Below are 23,446 nucleotides of genomic sequence, written 5' to 3' on the forward strand. Positions count from 1 at the left end.
GTGATGTTACTCAGCATGTGGGGGTGTGGGGACCTCATGCCATGACACTGAAGGATGGGAAGACCATCCAGCCTGGAACCCCGAGGGGCTGCCCCACACCAGCAGCCAGCCATCCAGCAGGCAGGCTTGGGAAGATCTCAGCCATCCCATGGGAAAGGGGCATGCGGATGTGTTGGAGCAGGGAGGGAACCAGCTGCCGTGGGGGGGGGATCTGGGGGGTCATGGAGCCATCCTTGAGGGACTGTAGTGTCTCAGAGGCAATGGGGTGAGCACTGAGATGCTGCCAGGGGTCAGATGAGCAGGGCAGGGCTTGGGTTGCTCTTCCTGGGAGCCACTGCAGGCAGTGGAGGGGCAGTGGGGAAAGTGCAGGGTCAGCAGAGGCAGTTCCTTTGACAAAGCAATCTCATAGGGGCTGCCTGCACCACTCCGTTTTAGAGAGGTTTATCAGAGGTCTCTAGAAGCTCTTCTGGCATTTTTGTCTTAATACTTCAGGCTTACAAGTGTGTAAATGTCTCATCTGAAGCCGAGGTGAGATCCTGCCTATCCAGCCTGTGGGGAGCCAAGATGATCTGCCTCTGGATGCTCCCTGCTGGTACCTTTGGGATCATCCTCAGGGCTGAGGGGCTACACTGAAGGCAGGGGAGGGGGGGGTGGGTCATGGGAGCATTGTGGTGTGGCTCCTTGGCCAGTCCTTGATGTTGGGTGTCAGGGTGCAGCGTTCTGTGTTTAATTGAGTTTGGTTAATTGGCTGTGAGCTGTGGGCACAGCATCATCAGGGAAAGGGGGGTGTGCAGCAGGGCAGGGGCAGGCTGGCAGTGTGGAGATGAGGGGGCTCTTCCTCAGGAGCTGTAGCGATAGAAAAATGAGTAATGGGTACAAATTGAAAGAAGGGAAATTTAAGTTAGATATTGGAAGAAATCCCTCCCTGGGAGGGTGGTGAGGCCCTGGCACAGGTTGCCCGGAGAAGCTGTGGCTACCCCATCCCTGGAAGTGTTCAAGGACAGGTTGGATGAGGTTTGGAGCAACCTGGACTAGTGAAAGGTGTCCCTGCCCATGGCAGGGGCGTTGGGACTTTAAGATGATCCTTAAAGTCCATTTCAACCCCTGAACATTCTGTAAGGAGGAGATGAAAAGGGGTCACAAACCCTCACGCTCGGGAGGTTATCAAGTGTTGTGACTCAGGGGCGTTACACGATCGGGCTGCCAGACTCCTCTTCCCGAGGCGCGGGTGGATGGGATGAGGATGGAAGGATGAGATCCCGAGGCGTCCCGGCGGAGCGGCCGCGGGGTGCGTGCGGCAGGGAAGCGATGCCGGGATGTGCCGCATCCCGGGATCTCAGCGCGGTCCTGCCGCGGTGCCACGAGAGGGCAGCAGGGCCTCACGGACCGCCACGGACACGACTGTCCCGCCGTGACCGGGACCCCGCGTCCCCCCCCTCGGCGGAGGGTCCCACGGGCTGCGCATTGTGGGGTCTGCACTCGCAGCCTGCATCCCTCCGGCCACGCTGAACCCGTGCCTTCGCCCAGGGGATGTCATTCCCACGTGGGATGCCGTGCCACGGGATGGTTGCGTGTCCCAAAAGTTGGGTAGTGGTTCCCTGGGGAGCCCTTCCTTGCCCACGTGTGAGCCCCGAGATGTGGGTGTTGGTGGCTGCTTGGAGGTCCCAACAGCAGGGGCTGATGCTGTGCTTCAAGGAATCAGAGAGTGGTTTGGGATGGAAGGGACTTTAAAGCTCATCTTATTCCACTCCCTGTCATGGGCAGGGACACCTTCCACTACCCCAGGTTGCTCCAAGCCCCATCCAACCTGGCCTTGGATGCTTCCAGGGATGGGGCAGCCACAGCTTCTCTGGGCAACCTGTGCCAGGGCCTCCCCATCCTCACAGGGAAGGATTTCTTTCTAACATCTAATCTAAATCTGCCCTCTGTGAGCCATTCCCTCTTGTCCTGTGCTATCCTTCTCACACACACGTGGATGCATGTGACAGAGAAGCACTGCTGACTCCCTCCTTTCTCCCAGCAGTGTTTGCCCATCACTAACAGTGGGCAGCACTAAATCTGTTTGGGCTCTTCGCAGACCTGGCGGTGACCGCACTGACAATACCTCAGTGCAAGAGAAATTCTCAGGAAAACACATCTATTGATTTTCTTTTCAGCTCCCTTTCGATGGATTTGCCAACAAACAGGGTATTATTCCACCAGGTGATAAACAGTGGATGTGTCCTGGCTGTAAGCCCCCACTACCCTGCCCATGGTGGCACTGGGTCTGTCCAGTGGAGGGTACAGGGAAGGTGGACCAGAATTCCCTCTTCCTTAAAATGCAAACCCCAAGTCCTAAGTCAGCCTGGCTGAGCAGCCCATTGGTGTTGGTGGGGTTAACCTGGTGAGCCTGGAGGAACCCCTACCTGGGTCAGTTCCTGATGTTCCTTTTACAGCTTCAGCTGGAGAGCGTTCTCTCCTTGTTCCCAGCATTTCTGCTTTTGAAGAGCTACCACATCCTACCCCTGAGGTGGCTGCATTCTTGTGGGAAGTGGAGTGATTCCCAGTTTTGGAATGACTTGGGAATCTTTTGGAAGAGGTGCTGTATAAAATGCCAGACCACTAGCAAACTTGGTGTCTCCTGGGAGCTCTCAAGACCAAAGAGCACTGCAGTGCAAAGGAATTAGGTATTATGCTGTTGCTGTTGTTATAGCAGTGGTGTTATCATGCTCCCCTCTTGTCCAGGCACCAGGAGGTGCTGCTGGTAATGCTGGAAGTGTTTCCCACATCAGCAACTGCTGCATCCTAAGCAGGGACCCCTGTGTGCAGTCAGTCACCTCGTGCTGTGGGATTATAAGATCCTGATGAAGCCCAGAGACAGAGCCAGGCACCCCAACAGGCAAATGCTACCTCTGCACACCCTGTGCTGCTCATCCTCCCTTTCTTACGCAAGGCCTGACGCCTGGCACAAGGCTGCTATTTAATTTATTTTGTTGTGGTGTTGTTTTTTTGGTGTTTTTTTTTTCCCCCAAATACATATTCGAGATAAACAAACTAATAACTCCCACAAGTTGCCGTGGCGTGTCTGACCACATCCGCGGCGCTCTGCTCCCAGACACATGTTGCCAGCGTTCAGCTGAGTTGCCAGCAGTGTTAGCAAAAGCATGTTCAGATTCAGGGGTTGATAAGGAGTGCCTGTATCCTCCTTGCTGCAGCCCCTGCAGCTGAGCCTCATCCTCCTGCCATAATGGGACCTTTGGAGCGCCCTCGCAGTGATCACCTGCAAAGCCCTTCTCCAGGAGTGAAGCTTTGCAGGAGTAATCAGAGTGCCCTGGGAGGTTATCCTGTTCTGTATAGGTAATAAAAGCCAGGCTGAGCCTCCAGGAACATGTGGTTTCCTCGGTTCACTGTCAGGTTTGCAATGGGGAGAGTGGGCTCCATCCTGAGCCCACTCCTTGCATGCAGGTGGCTGAGGACATAACCAGAACTCATCTCAGAGGTAGGAGAGAGGGAGATAGAGGGACCTTAATCCCTTCTTCCCAGGCTGTAGTTGCAGTGGCAAGTCCAGGAATATGTTTTGGAGGCAAAATACCTCTCAGATCTGAGTAACTCCTCTGTGAGATGCCACAAGTGGTGTGGGTGGGACAAGACAGAAGCACCATCTCTGTTCAGGAAATCTTCATCTTTCTAGGGATGAAACACCTTGAGCTGATGCTTTCCACCCCTTGAGCAAGCAGATGAGGGAGAGTGGTCTATAATTCTTTGTTACAGAGCCAATAATTCAGGAAGGAAGGCTTGATATCCTAGAGCCAGTCATGAGATAACTGATTCCACTGTCTCTTCAGCTCTGTGTTCATGTCCTTCCTTAAAGCATGGCTCTAAAAATTTCTTCCCCATGGAGGGTCTCTGAAATCGCTGCTTCAGCTCTTGTGAAGAAGCTTTGCAGCCCAGAATTGTAATTAACTTCTTTCTTTTGTACAGTACTGATGTTAAAAAAAAAAGTTACTCTTGTGCAGAAGCGAGAAGAGGCTCATGGTATCTCCCTGTAATTTCCTTCTTTGTGAGCCACTCAGTTTTTTAAGGTTTCAAGGCTTTCCCTTGTGAGACTTGAAGTTGCCTGGAGCTGGTCTTCTAGAAAATAATCTCTCCATAACCATCTCCAACTCCTATTTTCCATGTCTGTGCACACCAATGTCTCCCTAGATGTTGAGACATCTCACAGCCTTGTTTTAATTTATCTTAGCAACTGCTCCCCTTTTATTCCGCTAAAAGATGAGTTGGTTGGAATTTGCTCATTCTTCCTGTGACAGCTTTGATCCTGTGCACAGAAGTGTTCCCTGACAGCCAGACAGCAGGGAAGGGCTGTCCCTACCCTGGAGGGCTCTGGGAGTCATGAATGAATATTGTGTTTATTTGTATTTCTAACTGACTAGTGCCTTGCCAGATCAGCTGCATGTCCCTGCAAGAACAGGGTATTGAGACATCCCTTGTTCCTCTTCAGCTCCTTCTTGGGACTGGGAATTTGTTGTTGGAGACAACAGCCATCCAGCTCATGGTGTTGGGCACAGGATGAAGAAAAGCTTTTCTTCTGTAGATGTGACACCAGGGTATGGAATTTGGGCCTTCTTAGATCAACCCATCTGTAGACAAAGCATTTAAATTGGAATTTAAATTGTGGAGGGCAGAGATGGGAGTCGTGTCTCCTTCGCTCAGGGTATCACCAGGGGTGATACTTCCCTTGTCCTTAGCAAGTGTTTGGACAGACACAGAGCGAAGCAAAGGCTCTCCAGTTTTGTCTCCCTGTGCTGAAGACCACCAGAGGGTTTCACAGGGGGTTTCAAAGGCCTAATTGTTTCCTTGAGGCAGAGTGTTGATAGTTTGGGTTTGGTAATGCCTTCATCTGTGTGGTGAGTTTGTTCCCATACCTGCTTATCCCCCCTGCCAAGGGCTTCATCCCTCCATGCTCCCTCTTTGCAGCCTCTTTGGGTCCTTCCCAGCGCCATGGATAGTGTGTCAGTCAAAAGGGTGACCTAAGGACCACAGAGGCTAGAGGGGGCTGGCATTGGGGTGAGGGTGAAGGCACTCAGCTCTTCGGCCTGGTCCCTTTGGGGAGGTTTCTCTTTGGCAGTGAAGATAATACTGGGGTGGTTTTGTTTCATTTTGGAGCACATAAAGTGAACATGCAAGTTAGAAAAGAGAAGACTGGGAACACAACTTAGAAAAGAGAAGAAGAACATGATAAGTTCTGTCACTCTAGAAGTGCTCTAGAGTGGAAATGGTCACACTTCCAAGCAATGACATGAAAGTCCTGTTTTTCTCCTTCTCTCCTCAACCTTTCTGGTTTCCTGCTCCCACCTGGCCTAAACCTTCAGCAGCTGCATTTATCCTGACTGCAGCAAGGTTTGGGTTTGGGAAGAGGACCGTGCCGAGATCTATTTAATGTTGTTTGGTTTCTTCCCTCTCCCTCCACCAGAAACAACTGAGCTTGGGAACAAGAAGGAGCTGAAATCCATGCCCTTCATCACGTACCTGTCAGGCCTGCTGACGGCACAGATGCTGTCTGATGACCACCTCATCTCCGGTGTGGAGATTCACTGCGAGGAGAAAGGGCGCTGCCCCTCCACCTGCCACCTGTGCCGGCGCCCCGGGAAGGAGCAGCTCGGCCCCACACCCGTTCTGCTGGAGATCAACAGGGTGGTGCCTCTGTACGCCCTGATCCAGGAGAACGACACCAGGGAGGTGAGTGAGCCAGAGAGGGACCAGCCCCACCTCTGTGATCCTCTCAGCCCCCTCTCCAGTCGCTGCAGGAATGTTGGGTTCCCTGGGGTGAGGTGGTGTTTTGGTGTGTGTGTTTGGAGGGGGTTGCAGCGGGATGGTTTCAGGGATGGAGCTGGCAGATCCTGCTGCCCACCACCCACAGCCCTCTCAGACCTGCATCTCCCTGCCTTTGGTACAGTGAAGGCAATGCCATAAGAAGCCAAGGCCACATTCATTCCCAGTGTCCACCAGTGTGCAGGATGTGTCCTGTGGAGGGGTCTCAGGAGCCAGGCATTGGCTCAGTCCTTCCCTCCTGGCTCTGAGATCTCGGATGTACCTGTGTGAGGGGTGGCCAAAGCCCTGCAGGGCTCAACCGTGGCTTTTCAAAGCACCTCTGCAGAGAGAGTGAACAACCAGCCCCCTGGGACAGTCCCACAGCCACAGGAGGTCACTGTTACTCTAGGAGGAGCCAGCCAGGCTGGAGGCCACCCTTCCCTGGGGCTGGACTTCTGCAAGAGCTTCAGTGTTAATCCTATGGAGATTGATTTCCCTCTTTCTCGGTTCGCTGCCACCCCTACCCCCCTCTGCAGCCCTCTGACCCCAATCTCGAGTCCAAAAATGACAGACCTGCTTTAAGTCACTTATTAGCACTGAGCCTGCACTTGATTAGGATGCCTGGAGTGAGCCAGTGCTCAGCAGCTGTGGGTGGGATGCAGAGGGCTGCAGGTCAGGAAACAATCCTGGCACATGGAGGTGTGACCACCAGGAATGCTTCATCCTCTTCCCAGATCCACAGGCAGAAGAGCCCCCATGCTTCTCCTGGCACCCAAGTCCCTTATGGGCACTGTCCCTCCTTGTTTACCTCCTGATCTTCTTCCTGCTTTCCCATGTATCAGGCCACCTGGTTCTTCCATCCAACCGTGCCTGACTTCCATACCTCAGTTCCCCTGTCTTTTCAGCTCTTTTCCCCCAAACTCCCTTTCTCCCACTATTTTTAATTCCTGCATTCTTTCCCCACCTATGCCTGCTCTTCCCAGTGGGCAATCCTTGTGTAGACATTGACCTGCTGTTATCAGCATGTCCAGGGCAGTGCTGGGATGAGGCATCATGGGTACAGGGAGAGCAGTGGGAAAGCTGGTTTCCTTCAAGCAAGAAAGATGCGCTTCCCAGCAGCAATCCACAGGAAGACATTCCTTTTGGGATTCAAGAGATAGGTTAGCCAGCGGGGAAGGGGTAACAGTGAAAGCAAGCAGGATCTGGAGGATCTCCATGGACACTGTTCATCACCAGGTAGCAATGCTGTCCTGTCTCTCTGGTCCTGGCTGCACAAGGTCCCCTCCTCCTCCTCCTCCTCCTCTTCCTCACCTGTCCCCTCAGCCCTGCCAATGCTGCCATGCTCACTTGGGGTGCATCCTTGTCCTGGGGAGCTGGAGCCTGCGTTTCAACAGCAGCAGCCTCTCTCCCTCCCTCCCTCCCTCCCTGCTCCCCTGGCTCCTGCAGGGGCCGGCCCCTTCAGCTGCAGCTGGAGCACAGCCCACATTGTGCTCTCTGCTGAGGCGCCGGGAAAACCGGCAAACAAACACGCAAACAAACACAACCCCAACGAGGCAACAAACCAGAGACACCCCAGACATCTTCCAGGGGGCTGTGCTCCATGCATCCCTCCTCCTCCTCCTCTGCTTCCACCTGCTCACCCAGGGGTGGAGGGGCCTGTCTGTGTAAGGGTGTGTGTGACTCTGCTCTCCCTTTACCCCAGGGAGCTGTTGATCAGCAGTGCTGGGGTTAGAGGTGACAGGGCGAGGGATTTGGGTGGCTGCAGGATGGAGGATGCTACCAGAGGGGATGCCCAGGGGACACTGGGAGCTGGCAGTGAGCAGCACATGCCAGGACAGATCACCTTTTCCATCCACAGCGGAGGGTTCTGGGGTGGGTGGGTTCACACTGTCTTCTCTGACCACCACCCCCCAGCTGGACTGGGTCTTGTTTTGGCTGTGGGCTTCTCTTGACAGCAGGCCCTCTCATTCTCCTTGTCCCTACAACCCATCTGAGACCATCCAAATCCTTGCTGCAGCAGGACACAGGGAGTGCTTTTTGCGTTTCCTAACCATTCCCATTCCCTTAGCATGAAACCCTTGTGCTGCATCAATTCCAGAACTCTCTTTTCCCCTTCTTGTTCACTTCTGATCCACTGTCCTGCTCCCTCAATCCCTTCCTCCTCAACTTGCTTCTTGCCCTTCTCTCCACCAGCCTCTCTCCTGCAGGATTTTTATTCTCTCCCTCTCCCCTTGCTGCCCATGTCCCTGTGGGCAGGGATGAGTCCAGGTGCCTGGGGGCTGTGTCACACCACTGCTGAGGTGCCACCACAGCACAAACCTTGGCTCTTGGCACCAGAAGTTTTGCTGAGCTGGGCAGAACTGTGCCTGCCTCTCTGGAGGACATGGAGCTGATGGGGGCCATGTCCCTGCCCTAGAGAGGGTGGTTTGGTGTGGGGTTAGTGCTACCTGTATGAGAATATGTCCCCATCCTCTTGTGACATTGTGAGCTCAGTGACAAGGGGTTCCCACAGGGGCAGGAATGTGCTTTCCCCTCATCTTCCTCCACAGGTGTGAAGGCAGGGAGGGTGATCATGAAAGGGGAAGGAGTTTAGAGGTGTTGGGGAGCTGCAACCACCACGGGGCCATCACCCTGTCACCAAAACCCAGCAGTGTGCCCTGGTGCCCTGGAAAGCCACCAGTTTAACCATGACCTCTTGCTCTGCACTCTGGGAGAGGCTCCCTCAGGGTGGGTGCCATCAGGAGCATCTCAGGTACCATCTGGATGATGAAATGTCCTTTTTCAGCACCAAGTAGGAGGCCAGGGCAATCCCAGGCACTGCACAGTGGGCTAAGCCAAGGCATGTCCAAGCACAGCCTCCACAGCAGAGCTCTCCCCTGCCTGCCTTTCACTGCTGGGGTGTTTGATCCTCAATCAATACAGCAAGTGCTGGCTTCCTGGGAACTGCAGGCACATTCCAATTCCTGTGTAGTATTAAAAAAATAATAATTGTAAACAGTGAAGCTCTTCCTCTCCGCATACATGTCCACATAGTTAATGCTTTATGTGTACAGAGAGAAAGCGAGGTCATTAATGAGGTGGATATTAACTTCTATAAAGTTGGCTGAAAGGTTTTGCTGTATAAGCCCAGCAGCAGATATGAGGCAAGACACAGGTAAAGACATTTTGCCCTCTTCAGTATGTGTATTTTTTTTTCAATAGGTTTGTCTTTTCATCTGCCTCAGAGCAGTGAGTTACGCACTTCCTAAAATTTACAGCTACCACCCCATCCAAGGCCATGTTCTCGGTTGCTGATGACCTTGCCAGACTCTTAAGTGCTGGGGCTTAAGTTTCCACACTGGGTGTCTGCCTTGGGCTGATTTGTGATTTTTCTTTGTGTGCATGTTTGATTTCAGCTAAAACTGACCGTTTCCAAGGGAGAGATTAGGTGAAAATATATTACTTTGCCCACGTGAAAGAAGTTGGAAAACTCTTTATTTCCGTGTCATTGGGAATTGCTGTTTTCTTCTTGCTTTGAAGCAAGAACTTGAAATTTAAAGGACTTCAGGAGGTTTTTTGCTGCCCAGGGAGCATTTGTCCTGAGGCATTTGTACTGTGAGTTCAAGGAAACTCTCAGCTGTGTGTGATCTGTCCTCCCAGCCCAGCTCCAGCACCACTCCTGCTCCCAGCAGTGGGGAGGAGCAGTGTATCAGGGCCCTCTTTTCCTTCTTGGATGCGATGAAAACTACAGATTGAGCCCCTGCTGGGAGTTTCTTTTGTTTCTCCCTGTGGTTTAATGTGTTCATCAGAGAACTTGCCTGGTCACTGATAGCCTCAGCCTGGCTGGGGACTGTGGCAGTGTTGGGCAAAGAGTTTCCCAGGTTCAAGAAGATGTGTTTGAAGGTCTAAGCACCTTTGAAGGGTTTTGTTGAATGTCTTTTTCATAGTTGTTACAAATGATGTGTCTGTGGGTGGAAGGTTTCACAGCAAGGACTGCTTGCTGGAGCAGAGGCAGTGCTGGATTCTTCTCTGCACTGGTCCCCATCAGCTGGTGACATTCAGCTAGTCCAGATAAGTTTATAGCACCATTGCTGTCGTAGCTCCATTGCTCCTCAGTCTTGAATGCTCACACTGTGAGTTTAAAAGGTATGAAGATCCAGGGAAGCTGTGACCTTGGCTTCGCCTTCCAGAGTCTTCTCTGGATGTCTCTGGAACCTGCATCATGTTTTGATCTACGCCAGTGTCCTGACATCTCCCTTCTGCTTCCTTTGTGTTCTGCAGCAGTGCAGACCCCAGAGTGGTCCCTCTATTGCTGTGTGCAGGTGAAGCTGGAGGAGTTTCTCTGCTGCAAGGCTGTGGAAGAAACCTCCACCAGTGCCAGTGCCTGGCCAGGACCAACAGCAAAGAGTTTCTATCTGTGGTGGGGCTTTCTGCTGGCAAAATGCCCCCCAACACCTCAAGGGCGGGATGTTGTTGAGTGCATGTGGTGTGAGAAAAAAGAGATGTGGTGACCCTGGGTGCTTTCCCTCTAATGAACATCCTGGAGATGTTCACTAGAAGAGTGAACACTAGAAGAATGCTCCTCCTGCCCTCACCCCGTGCCATGGGGTAGGAAACATCCTTCTTACTGCCCAGCACAGCCCTGGAGTCCACGCAGAGGCACAGGCTGAGACAGGGGGATCCCAGGTTTCTGCAAACTTCCTTGACCCTTGACTGGGCTGCAGGAAGGCAAGAGGCATGTCCTGTTTCCCCATCCCTCCCAAGAGCACCTTTGACAGGGATGCTCATGTGCATGGCTGGAGCCACAGGGCAGCTGTGGCCAGTGGAGGGGAGAAAAGGGAAGGCATGTTGAGCAGTGTGGTCCCTCCTGTTTTTGCTGTTTGTTTTCCCCCCAAAAAACCCCCCTGAAACAAGCACAAAGCTGCTCCCGTGGAACAGCTCCTCCAGCTGCAGAAGTGCTTAGAGGGTGGCGTGGTGAGGGGAGTGCGGGGAAGGGAGGCAGGAGAGATCAATCTCACTCCTAGTGGGAAATGGGCTCAAACCCCTGTTGTGTGTATTTAAGGAGACAAATGGATGTGGAGCCTGGGTTTTTGGAAGACCCCTAGGACCTTGGTTTAATTCGAAAATTGAGTAATCTCAGCATTTGCTGCAGCCACGGCCTCCTTGCAGCACACGCGGCCTGGCCTTGGTTGGGGGGGTTTGCTGGAGGGCATGTCCCTGTGCTGCTGGTCCCATTGGCCTTGGCAGGAGCTCAGAGTGTGGCTGGGACCCTGGCAGGGCTCTCAGGCTCTCAGTGAGAGCTTCTTTCCTGCCCGTGCATGGGCCACAGTGTGTTTGTGCCAGCAGTGCCAGGGGGTCACCAGCTCAGGTGGCAACCGAGGTTCCTTCCCACCCCTTGTCTGTGATCACCCCATGGCCCCAAAGAGCCATCTCCTGCTGAGCAGAGCATGGCCACTGCTGTCCTCTTTGGTGTCCCCAGGCTGGCAGGGAGGCCTTGGCCGGGGTGAAAGATGTCCCCAAGGCCATCAACTCACTTTGGTCCCCGCACAGCACCCGGTGGCAGAGCTGCTGGAGGACGACAGTCCTCCCTGTGCACACACAGCTTCCCCAGAGCAGCCCCTGAAGGCATGGGGAGCCAGTGCCAGGGATTTCTTTTTCCACCACCAAAGCTGACAGGGAGCCCTGGAGAATGGGGACAGTTTGTGTGGTTGAGGCGAATTTTTTTTTTTTTTTGTTTGATCTGAGGAGTTTTTCTTTTTACTTGTTGTTGCTTTGTTTTAATACCTGCTAATTGGCTCTTATTCTCCTCCTCGATCCCTTGAGCATCCTGCTGCAGCTCCAGCCCACATCCAGCTCGAGTTTCCAGGGGAAGAATGGCCGCATTGTAACGCCCGCACCGGGCCATAATGGGGAGCTTTGTGCCGAGGTGTGAAAGCGGAGCCGGCTCCCCGGGACGGGGCTCGCTGCAGCGTAAGGGCTTTTATTTCCCCTGCTGCCAGGTTTTACAGCGTCCTCTGCTGCTCCCTCGGACCCCATAAATAACACACACCAGGATGCTGCCCACCCTGGGTCCCTTCCAGCACCCTGACCTTTCCGGCAGACCGATGATGTGCCTTCCCAGGATGAAGTGCTGCTGATCCTGCTCCCGGGGGAGAGGCAGCGGAGGCAGGGAGGGTGTGAGCAGCACAGGATGAGATCACCTGCCAACAGCAGTAGGGAAACTTCATCCTCCTTTGCTGTGAACCTGGAGCAGACTTTCGGACGCAAACTGCATGATCCTGGAAAGAGTCTCTGGCCTGGGAAATCCTTGGCCTTCCTCCTCCCAGGGATGTCTAGACTAAGGAGCAGCATTTATTTCCTGTGAACAGCACTGAGCCTTGCTGGAAGGGCATGGAAAGCTTTTTCCTCCAGCCACCCTGCCATCATGGTAGCATCCTGTTGAGGCTGTGAAATCCCTGCTTGAGCCTAAATCCCCTGTTCTTTCCCTTGATGAACAGCCAGTGTTGGTTTTGCTATCCACAGACTGCTTGGAGTCGATGGTATCTGGGAGCTCTGGTCAGTGGCTCTGTGGTGTCAGGCACTATATGGGGTGACATCATTGGTTGACTGGGCTTGCTGCTAAGCCAGGCAGCCCACTGCCTCCTCCAGTGTTCCCTGCCTGTGCCCAGGGGAAGGTGGTGGTGGTGTGTAGGCATCATCTCCACTCTGCAAACAGGAAGGGACAGGGTGTCTCCATTGGCTGCCATGTCCCTGGACATGAGGCTGTCTGCTGGCACGACCCAGCCTGCTTCACTCTTCCTCTTCTCCTTCTACATTGAAAAGAACAAACAAGCAGACAAAGGCCAAGGAAACCAGTGAAAAACTCCAAATGAATCAAATTTCCATCTTCTAGATCATCTCCACTATCTGCAGTACATCTCTGTCCAGCCTACGTGCTTACTTGTGGTTGGTTTTTTATCTCCCTCTATTTCCTTTTTAATTTTCCCAGAAAGTGATGCATGCACAGCAACCACAAAGAAACTTAGATTCACTGAGCCGGATTTCCATGTCAGCCAGGGAGAAGACCAGATATTCACGGATAAGCACCCAACATGTGCCCTTTCCAGTACCCCGACTGTGAACACCAGCCCCTGTGGTGCATTCTGAGTCCTGCAAATGCTGATCTGAAAGGTTCCTTCACATCCTCTAACTTACCTCTCCTGGGATGTCAACAGAAAAACCACGGTCAGAAGTAACTTAATGCTTCTCCTTCCATCAGCCAGGTCTAACAGAGGACAAAGGAAATGTTCTTCTCTATTCTGTTGCAGAGAGTCTAAGCTATAAAATGGGGCCAAATGGCCTCCCCCTGAGCACAAATAACAACAGGAGAAAGATCCATATGCAATCGAGTGTAGGATAAATGTGCTTAGCTGATCGTTCGTTTCCCTAATATTTTTTTTATGAATAGGCTTAGCTTATAGTAAGATGGGACTTTATGGTCCTGTAAGTCTTGCTTGTGTCAAAACAAATGAACTAGCCATCCTAGGGGGGAACTATCAATCCAATATATGTGTGTGCATGGGTGTGGGGAGTCAGACCTATTATACCTTTAAGAGCAAATTAGATGCTGTTCCTATGATTCATAAAGCTATATATCTAATGGCATGACTCGTCATCTAGAAAACAAACGTTTCGAGCCAGTTTCTCATCTCATAAATTTCCCCTCTGGCACTGAAGGACGTAAACTAAATGGGCTGACTCACAGGGAAACAATACAATTTGGATACTTTTAAATGAAAGATAAAATTGCCTTAGGGCACAGAGGGGTGTTGGGGTCCCGGGGAGTGGCTGGCGAGCACAGGACAGGACATTGGGGGCCGCTGCCATTCCCAGCAGATAGGCTGGATAAGGCTGCTCCTGGGAAGCCCTTCATGATTCCAGACCTTCTTGGGTTTTCACAGCTTGATGACTTGTTGTGAACACCATGATGAAGCATCCAGTATGGAAATGGTCATGTTGGAGATGGACTTCTTGTAGGTGCTGTCTCCTGGAAGGCAAGAGAGCACGTGAAGCTCTCCCAGAGGCTGCAGCTTCCCATGGGATGGATCTCAGCACCCTCTCTGTATCCTTGTCCATTGCTCTTGGTCTTCTTGTGCCATTGGGCTCCTGGTGGAGGTGACAGCCTCTGTTCTCCTGCATTTGCCTGAGTGGTTCTATACCTTCTGGTCTACACTGTTGGAAGGAGAAAGGGAAGGAGAGGTTTTCACGTGGTTGTCACCTTGCCTGGCACAGCTTGAAGCCGGTTCCTCTTGTCCTGTCACTTGTTGCCTGGGAGAAGAGACCGACCCCCACTTGGCTACAACCTCCTTTGAGGGAGTTGTAGAGAGCAAGAAGGTCCCCCCTGAGCCTCCTTTTCTCCAGGCTGAGCCCCCCCAGCTCCCTCAGCCTCTCCTCACATGACTGACTCTCCAGACCCTTCCCCAGCTCTGTTCCCTTCTTGGAACACAGTCCAACCCTCAACGTCTTTCTTGCAGTGAGGGGCCCAGAACTGGACACAGGACTCGAGGTGTGGCCTCACCAGTGCCCAGCACAAAGGGACAAGCCAGGGACAAGCCCTGGTTCCCCCAGGCTGGCCTTGCCCTCAGTCAGGACGGAGGCAGGAGCCAGTAACCTGGTTAGAGTGCGTAGGTGTGCTCACTGTAATGAGCGTGGCCAGAGGACGCATCCATCCACTAACCTCGTTTGTGTGAAGGGTGACACAAGGCAGATGACAGCTGGGTACCTGCAGGATCTAATTAAAACGTATGCAAGGCTAGGCAGGCAAAGCAAAGGGGATTGCTCATCCAGCTTGCACTTAACAGCAGGAAAAAGAAAAACAGAAGGAATTGACTACTGAATTTGGCTAAAGGGCGTGGATGGGGCGGGTGGGGTTTTTTCCCTGCGTTGGGGATGAGCAGGGAGAAGCTGGGTTAGGGGCCAGGGAGGGAGTGTGCAGAGCTGGGGATGGGGGACAGCAGAGTCATCAGTGTGACAGTGCAGCTCTTCCCGGGATCACCCAACATCTGTCTGTGCCCGCAGTGCATGTCTGTGCACACACATACCCTCAGCACAGGGTATTTATCTTGCTTCCTGGGGAGAGCACGCGCTTCCCCATCCATCCACACACATTGAGTTCCGTTCCTATCCTGCACGGACCCGCCGCTCCCTGCAGACGTGTGTCTGCATCCATTTATCCGCGTGTCAGATAAACTCCTCTCTTCATCCCTCTCTCCAATTATTTGGATGCCCTTTGCAGCCCAGCGCTTCAATTACATCCAAAGAACAGGGTAAAATAACATCACATTTTCTTTCTTTCATGTGTTTTTTCCTTCCTTTCTTTTTTCTTTTTTTTTTTTTTCCTCCCCATTTTTTTCCACCTGGCACAGCCCCGTTTTGCAAATGCCTGGAAGCAGAAAATTTTGAAGACGTGAGAGGCTCGAGGCGCCTCGTTAAAGGTGTTGGAGGTGTTTGGGGAGAGCGACAAAACCCCGGACAATGGGAGCCCTGACGTCAGGCTCTATTTATACCTCCTCCTTTCAGAAACCTCCCCGGGATGGCGCTTTTCCTAGAGTTTTCTGCTCAGTGCTGCAGTCTGAGCTGTCCCTGTCCTCCTCATAGGGCACAGTTTTATCTCAAAGGCGTACCCTGGCAGCACGGGCGGTATCGCCGGGGCCAGGCTTCCGCAGGCAGCTTTCCATGGGAGGAATAGTGCTGCTGGAAACGGGGCTGCTCAGTGTGGATGAGGACCAGTGAAGGTGTTTCACCTCCAAAATGTGCCTCCTAAAAGGTCAAAAGCGTTACAGAGCTTTGTTTTAGTGGGTGATGTTTTGGTGTTCTGATTATTCTAGCTGGGCGTTGTGGCTTTGCAGGGTTAGGTTGAATGTTGGCTCTGTGTGTGTGCAGGGAGAGAGAGAGACCCTGTCTTCCAGGCTGGAGGTTTAATTACAGGCAAAGGGTAGTGAGAGAAACCACCATAAATCCATGATGTCTGAACTACAACAGGGTATGGAGTGAGGGATGTCCCATCCTGCAGTGTGGGGACTGACACCGAGCACCCCAAGCTGTGGGATGATCACATGGGAGACCTGGGTGGCTTTGGGAATTCAGACCCCAGCAAATGAATAGCTGTTATTCCCGGGATCCATTGGCATCATTAGAAGCAGTCAGGGGGGCTCCTGGTCAGAGTGGGGACAGCCTCCAAGTATTTTCCAGTTGTTTTTTTTTTGTTGTTGTTCCAGATGCTTCTGTTTTGCTTGAGAGTCTTTCTTATGCAAGTGAATAAAGCAGCAGTTTGCTTGCAGGAGGGCAATTTGTATGAATAACAAACTTGTGAGAAGGATGGAAGTGGTCTGTGTTGTTGGGAATGTAGGAATTACTTTAGGGGGACAGAAACAGCTGGGCAGATGGACATGTGGAAGAGTGGAAGAGTTTCATTGTACACAGCAGCAGGGTGCAGGTGCCATGTGTATGATGTCCATTGTCACAAAGGAACTTAAATTTGTGCTCCTTCAGGCTCCTCCACCAGAGGAGATCCCCTCAGTAGGGCTGTGCAGACACTCCCCATCCCCATTCCAAAGCTGCACTCAGGGATGAACAGGAGTTAAACACAGGGAAGGGACGTGCCCAGGGCCATGCAGCAGGTCTGTTGCAGAGCTGGGGAGGACAACACACCCCCTCCCCATCCCGTATTTCCTGTTCCCAGGGCTCTGCACACACACCCTCCCCTGTGATGCTCAGCCCCGTGCGGCTGAGCCACTGGCCGGATTTCACTGAGTCCTCAGCACACGTGTTCACACTTTTTGTTCTCATGTCAGGCCTTCAAGGGAGCCCTGATGAGCTCATACTGGTGCTCGGGGAAAGGCGATGTTATCGAAGACTGGTGCAGGTGCGACCTCAACGCCTTCGATGAGAACGGACTCCCGAACTGCAGCCCTCTCCCTCCGCCTGTGTACGTATCGGTGCGAGCCCTCCTCTGGGTCACAGCCCCCCAGCAACAGCCCCTTTCCCGTGGGTTGTGACCCAGCACCAGCCCCTTTCCCACAGGCCATGACCCCCTGGCACCAGCCCCTTTCCCACAGGCTCAGCCCACGGGCACCCCCACCTTTGGGCCCGGGGGCCGCAGTCCAGCCCCCCTCGCTGTGTGAGTGATGCCTTTAGGATATCCTGGCTCCGGCTGTGGCCCTGGAAGGTTTCCTTATAGATTTTCATCACCTGATTAGCAGGCCTTGTAGAATGGGATTTCAAATGCTGAAAGAAATGGAATTACAGTGCAATTCATTGTGGCTTGTCAGAGCAAGAGCAAATCAGGAGCAAAGTGATGGGGAATTAGCTGAGAAAGCAGGAAGACTGGCTCCAGCAAGCCACAAGGAGCAGAACACCTTCTTAGTGAGCCAATATCCTCGGAGGGGATTCATTTCCCATCCCGAGTCCAACAAACATGCTGTATGTTTGGAGCCAGACTCCCTGTATCCCTGTTCTTGTGTTGTCATTTACCCCAGTGCAAAGGGAGCGGACGCCCCTGCACTAGCACAGCCAGGAGCACAAAGCTCCTCTGCCTTCATCCCAGCCCACGTTGTTCCTGCTCTGGGCAGGAGCTCCTGCACAGCTGCCCTGCTCTGGCTCTCACTCACACCTGGCAGCGGTTTGCTTGTTTGCAGCTGGGTAAATTCACACCACAGCTGCCCCTTCCCTCCCCTCCTTCCGCCCTCCCTCGCCTTTGCTGGCTGGCAATGCAGACCAGACCCTCCCCTCCCATGGACTCAGCCCCACTGGGTTTCCAGAAGCTGGATCCTCTCCTCTTTTTCTCCTGGGGTGTTGGTCCTTGGTTCCCTGTGGGCTGCTGAAGCTCAGCAGTTCTCCCAGATGATGAAGACCCCTTTGGATGGTATATTTGGGGTTGCATGGTTGTGGTTGCATGAGCTTGGCTTTTCCAGGAGCAGGGAAAGGCAAGGGCACACATTGCAGTAGGTTGAACCCAACTAACCTTCAACTGGAGGTTCTTCCATGCTCACCTGCCCACTCTGCCCTTGTGCCCTCTGTCCTTGGGGGGTCTTTGTGCACATACCTGTGTATGAGTGTGAGCCCTGCCAGGGGTTGGGCTATTTTTAGAGGTGGATTCCTCCCCAGAAAGAGAGCTGATGTCTTATTTGGTTTCTTTCCTGTCTCCTGCCCCAGCCTGAGGCTCTCCCCCAACGTGGAGCCCTCCAGCACCGTGGTCAGTCTGGAGTGGCTGGATGTGCAGCCTGCCATTGGGACAAAGGTGTCTGACTATGTCCTGCAGCACAAGAAGGTGGATGAGTACACGGACACAGACCTCTACACAGGTGGGTGTGAGGGCAAACTCCTCGTGGAGCAGAGGGTTAAAGGTGATGCCTCCTGTGCCCTGCCTGGCTGAGAGCTGCTGCTTTGGTGGAAAACAGTGCACAGAGCCAAGGTGTTACATGAGTATCAAAATCACTCCATTCTGGAGGCTTCTGCAGACATGGGTATTGGAGGGGAAGGGGAAATACAAAAATGCAGTAAGGCAGAAGGAAATAGTTTGTCCTTTTTGGGCAGGAGAGCTGTGAGTTGGAGTTTCTGAAGTGACTGTTTGATCTGATCAGTCTGAAATGCCACAGGATTGTGGATGTGGGGAGGGGGAAGGTCATCCCTCAACAGCTCAAGGGCTTTACTGGTCTATTCTAGTGAGTACTGCATTGCATGTCCACCTTTGAAAGGACACTTTCAGTTGCCTTGCACAAGAAACTCAGAGCCTGCAGTATTTAGGGAGATCGTTTAAACTGCACAAAACTTCTCCAGGGGAATCTGAAACTTCCCTGGGTTGGAATTTAGTTCCCAGGCTTGAACTGAGTGGTCTGTGCCTTGCAAAGGCTTTGTCAGCATTTCAAGCCATGCTCCAGGAGCTGCTGGACGAGGCGTAGGGCTGTGAAGGATGGGGCTGGATTTGAGTGAGTCAATGATGGATTTCAAAAAATAGGACTTGAGACCTTGAGTGATGGTAGTGCCGCATGGAAAGCCAGGCAGAACCTACTGCTTTTTGCCCGAGGATTTTGGATGTGGTTTGTTAAAGAAGCTTGTGGGACTCGTTGGGGGCAGCTGGTCTCAGAGCAGGGAGCCTCGCTGTGCTCGTGCAGACTTGCAAGGGCTCCCAGGGAACCCTGGCAAGATGTTTGGCTGTGTTTCCCTGTTGGGAAAAACAGTCTTGGGAAGACGATTCAGAGAAAGATCAGGAGTTGCACACAGGCAGTCCTTAGGTCGGGGTCAGCTTTCTCAGCTTGTGGTGGGGATTTTTCTTCTCCTCACTGATGTAAGACCCTCTGAGCCAAGTGTTTAGCTGCCATGAGCTGTCTCAGTACACGGCCACAGGGAAGATTCCACCCTCTCTGTTCATCCCAGGCCTATTCTGCAACATAGATGCCACCATATCCAAAAATTGTATGCTATAAGAGCTGGCCTATTTCTGCTGTAGAGAGCCAGATCCCCACATCCTGGTGGCCCTGGCTGTTTGTGGAGACCCCTGTGAGAGGGAGCTCTGGTTCCTGGCTCATACAGGGCCTTTCTCCTACACCTTTCCAGCATCCAGTTCCAGGGCTGCCCAATGTGGCCATGGCCCCTGGGTTATGTTTCTTGTTTCCCGACATGGAAGGAGGCTAGTTCTTTATCTTGAAGGGACACCCTCCAGTAATGGAGAAAGAAAACAAGCCACCAAAGGAGGGGCTTTGTTTTGGATGGTGATTCCAGATTGCTCACACATCAGTCAGGTGAGGCCAGACCAGGGAAACATGGGGTTTCTCCTTTGAAGTGGCTGGATATTTGCCTGGCAACCAGAGTAGGAAATACAGATTATTATTATTATTTTGCTTTTATGACTGCCATGTGTTTGACAGGCAATTGAATTCATTGTGGGGAGTTGCCCTCCCCTCTCCCTACTCTGGGGGACTGTTTGGGACAGAATGACCCTATTAACAATTAAAGAGAAAAGCCAATCCTAAATCTATCCTTTTTTTTTTTCTATGCTGCTTATAACCAAACAACATTCCTGCCTTCATTCCTTTCTTACCCTACAGGCCTCTAATGCCAGATGACTTGATTCCTGCAAATACTTTGTGTAGGTTTGCAGAGGTGCTGACTGCTACAGCTCTCAAAGGCTTCACCCAACCAAAAATCCTGCCCTGGGTGTCCCCTCCCCACCATCATCCACCCATCCTGCTGCACCACAACTCATCCCATCTGAGCAGCATTCACAAAAACAGTAACTCAACCCCAGAGGGGGAATCTTTGGGAGGTGGCATGTGGGATATGAAATTTGGATGGCTTTTAATGGATGTTGGCACGTCGTCCTTCCCCCTCAGTCTCTCAGCTGCTGGCAGGGAGGAGCAGGTTGCTCCTGGTGCTGGGAGGTTCATCACAGGTATTGGCAGAGTGTGGCAGCTCTGGGCTAGGGGATCCAGCAAGGCTGGAGAGCTCTTGAGGCTGCTGCCATTCATCCCTTGGATCTCTTGAGTTTAAATGAGTGAGTTATTTGTGCTTGGACAGTGGTTTTGTTTGCTTTGTTGCATTTGTAGCCATTTCTTATTGTGATTCCTGGCACTGGCTGAGGCTAGAGCTGTCTCAACCTGTTCATCAGCCCTGTTGCAAAGTAGATGGTACCTGGCCCCTGCCTCACCTGCCTTCTACCTTCCTCCTGCCCCACACAAGCCTCCAGTCTCTCACCCACGCAAACCTCCTTGGCCTCCCCCTTGCTCTGCAACTGGAAGATGTAGCTTTTCCCTTGAGCCAGAAAATATTTGCTCCTCTTCCTCCTGGAGCAGAGTCAGGAGGGAGTTTTGAGGTTGGTCTAACGTGTGTCCCCTCTGCTCCCTGCTGGGCTCCACAGGAGCGAGTGATGCTGCGGGACGGGGCGCAGGGAGCCAGGAGCCTGCATGGCTCAGCTGCCCTCGGCTGCAGGAGCTTTTTTTAAGAGGCTTGTTACTGGTGCTTAGAAAAACACAGCCCTTGGCCCATCTGAGGCTGAGAGGAGGTGAACTTGTGTGCGGAACAAACCACGCTTTCAACACCAGCGTGCGGGGAGCGAGCGGGCCCTGCGCTCGGGAGCCAGCGGGGAACGCGGAGAGCAATTACATCCCAAAGCTGTTTATTAAAACTTGTGGAAATTACTCATAACTCCATGTGTGCGACGGCTTTGTAGTTGAGTGATGCTCTTTGTTTGAACATGGGGCTCTCGGAGAGGGCGAGAGCGTGGTGTGGTGTGTGTGTGTGCGCGCGGCCGAGCCCGCCAGCGCATTATGTCATGGACGAAGCAGGCGCTGCACTTGAGAGAGGGAGAGGGAGAAATGTGTTTTACAGGGTGAGGTACAAACTGAAATGGCTGTGAACATCTGGAACTGATATTAGGCTTGGAAAATGTTTTCTGTCACTCCAACACTCCTCTGGAGGAAGGTTTCTGAAGTTAAGAAGCTCCGAAGGGGATGGGGGGGCGTTGTGGAGGGATGGGGGGATAACATGACTGTGGTGCAAAGTGCTTTTTATGTCTCCATTCTCTAAGCCAGGCCGTGTCCCTGCCTGTGCCAGAGTGGGTATCACCACTGCTAGTTGTGGTGGCCCTGGCTTAAAAAGTCCCCATGAGCAGCTGAGCCCCTCTGCCTGAGCTGGTCTTGCATGGGGAGTGCAGCATCCTCCAGCTCATGCTGGGCAGGAGGACAAAAGGATCCTTGCCCTTGTTGTAGGGTTGGGAGACGAGGAACTGAGGTGGGAGGCCTTGTCTGAAAGCTGAAGGGTGAAATCCTGGTGTGGGGACAGGCAGAGCTGTGCCTGGTTTAACACCACCTGGACCATCTCTGGGGCCCACTTGGGAGGTCGGACCCGCCTGGGGGCTGGAGCAGGTTGGAGCTGCTGCTGCGAGTGAGCAAAATGCAAGGTTTAGAAATAAAAAAAATGCTTTGAATGTGTTTGTAGCACATTTGTAGGGATGGCTGGGGGAAGACGAGGGGCTGGGCTTTGGCTGTGTGGTGGGCTGCAGTCCATGGGCTGAGCAGGGGGCTGTGTTGCTGCTGTGATGCTTTGTGGCTCTGGGAGCTCCTCGATCCCTTCATCAGTGTTCTTTCCCTGGTGCAGTTTTATTCCCCTCCTGCCCCTCTGTTTGTTGCTGGGTCTCTGAACACACATCTGGGGGGATTTTGGGAGGGCAGCCATGTGCCTGCACTGTGGATGGTGAGGGGGTGTTTTGAGGGGTGAGCCGTGAGAGTGTCTCAATGCACTTTGCTGGTAATAAGTCAGACCTTGCATGTTCTGATGTAGGAACGGGCTCTCCTTTCTCTGCAGACAAAGGGGCAAAAACAAGACACAGAGGTAAAATGCCCGTGCTGAGGTCACGAGAGCTGGACAGTAAATTAACCTCAGCATGGGACAGTACTCACCTCTGAGAGCAGAAGGGGGTGCAGGTCCTGGATCCCCCCAGCTTTGTGCCCTGCCCTGTGCTCACTCTGCTGTCAGGACCCCCAGGCTGGCCACTGAACTACTCTGCACCTCCCAGTCATTCCCCACCACCAAGGTGGGCAACCCTGTACCTGTGCACAGCACTGGCAATAGCTCTGTCCTTGAGCATGAATCCACCCCCTCCTGCTTGTGCTCCAGCATCAAAGTGGGCAGAACTGGGGAGATGCAGAGAAATGAAGTGTCCCTTGCTGTCACTGTGGTTGAGGGTGACAGCAAGTGTGAACTAAGTGTTGCCACAATGCACTGCTAGCTCTGTGGTGCTGGTGCAGGTCACAGAAGGATTGGGAAGCTCTTCCTCTCTCCCAGCCCTTCATCTTCTGTCTTGTGCTTTGTAGGCTCTCACACTGTGGTTTCCTGCCTATTTCTGTGGTACTTTACAGCTCAGTGTGTGCTGACAGCTGAGTCAGTGTAGCTGGGGACATTGCAGGGTATTGGCTGGATAAACTACACAACAAACAGCTCACCTGTTTTTATACAGCAGGTGGTCATGAGATGCCCTGTCCCTGCAGGGCAGGTGAGGTCTGAGCAGAGACTCCTAAAGTTTATGACCTCAAGGGATCCTGGCTGCTCTGGGGTCTTTTTGCAGTGATCACGTTCTGAAGAGGTAGCCCTCATCCAGAACAGCTTGTAATCCTCAAAGAAAGGATGAGAACAGTAACACAGCCTGCTAAGTGAGCTTGTTGGAGACCTCAGAGCAGGAGAGTGTGGAGTCTGGCAGCCTGCTCAGAGACCTCTGGTGTGCTGGGACCCTCGATATACAGGACTGTGGTGTGGAGAAGAGCCAGCAGGTAACCTGGAAGGGTGTCTGGAGAGCAGACTGGGCAGAGTGATGTGCAGGAGTGGAGGATATGGTTATATAAAACCTGTGCACATCACCATGCCAGCGTTGCAGACTTCTCTGGAGCAGAGCTGCTCTGCAGAGGAGTCTTTGCATATGCATCAAGTCTATAAAAGAAAGTGAAAGAGGTCAAACCAGAAGGCTGAGTGTCTTGTACACTTGCAAGTTGTGCTCTGAATCGAGGCTCAGGAGTATCTTATTTATATCTTCCCTCTGTGGTGTGGAGCACAGCTCTGACGTGTCTGGATGGCCAGGGCTGTATGGATATAGCTATGGCAACCATCACTTCCAGACACCCTCTTGTGTGCAAGCTGTGCTGCTACTGCT

General features: G+C 52.8%; 1 protein-coding gene across 1 annotated transcript in view; it reads left to right on the forward strand.

Annotated features, from left to right (window-relative positions):
- The window catches only part of ASTN2 (astrotactin 2), a 324,150-nt gene that overhangs the window by 224,385 nt on the left and 76,319 nt on the right, over positions 1-23,446 (forward strand). Inside the window, exons 17-19 of the mRNA XM_064677101.1 lie at positions 5,453-5,718; positions 16,602-16,735; positions 17,962-18,110. Coding sequence (XP_064533171.1) covers positions 5,453-5,718; positions 16,602-16,735; positions 17,962-18,110 — 549 coding nt within the window. The remainder of the gene's footprint in view (positions 1-5,452; positions 5,719-16,601; positions 16,736-17,961; positions 18,111-23,446) is intronic.

Source organism: Pseudopipra pipra, chromosome 20 (assembly GCF_036250125.1).
Source record: "Pseudopipra pipra isolate bDixPip1 chromosome 20, bDixPip1.hap1, whole genome shotgun sequence".
Taxonomy (NCBI): Eukaryota; Metazoa; Chordata; class Aves; order Passeriformes; family Pipridae; genus Pseudopipra; species Pseudopipra pipra.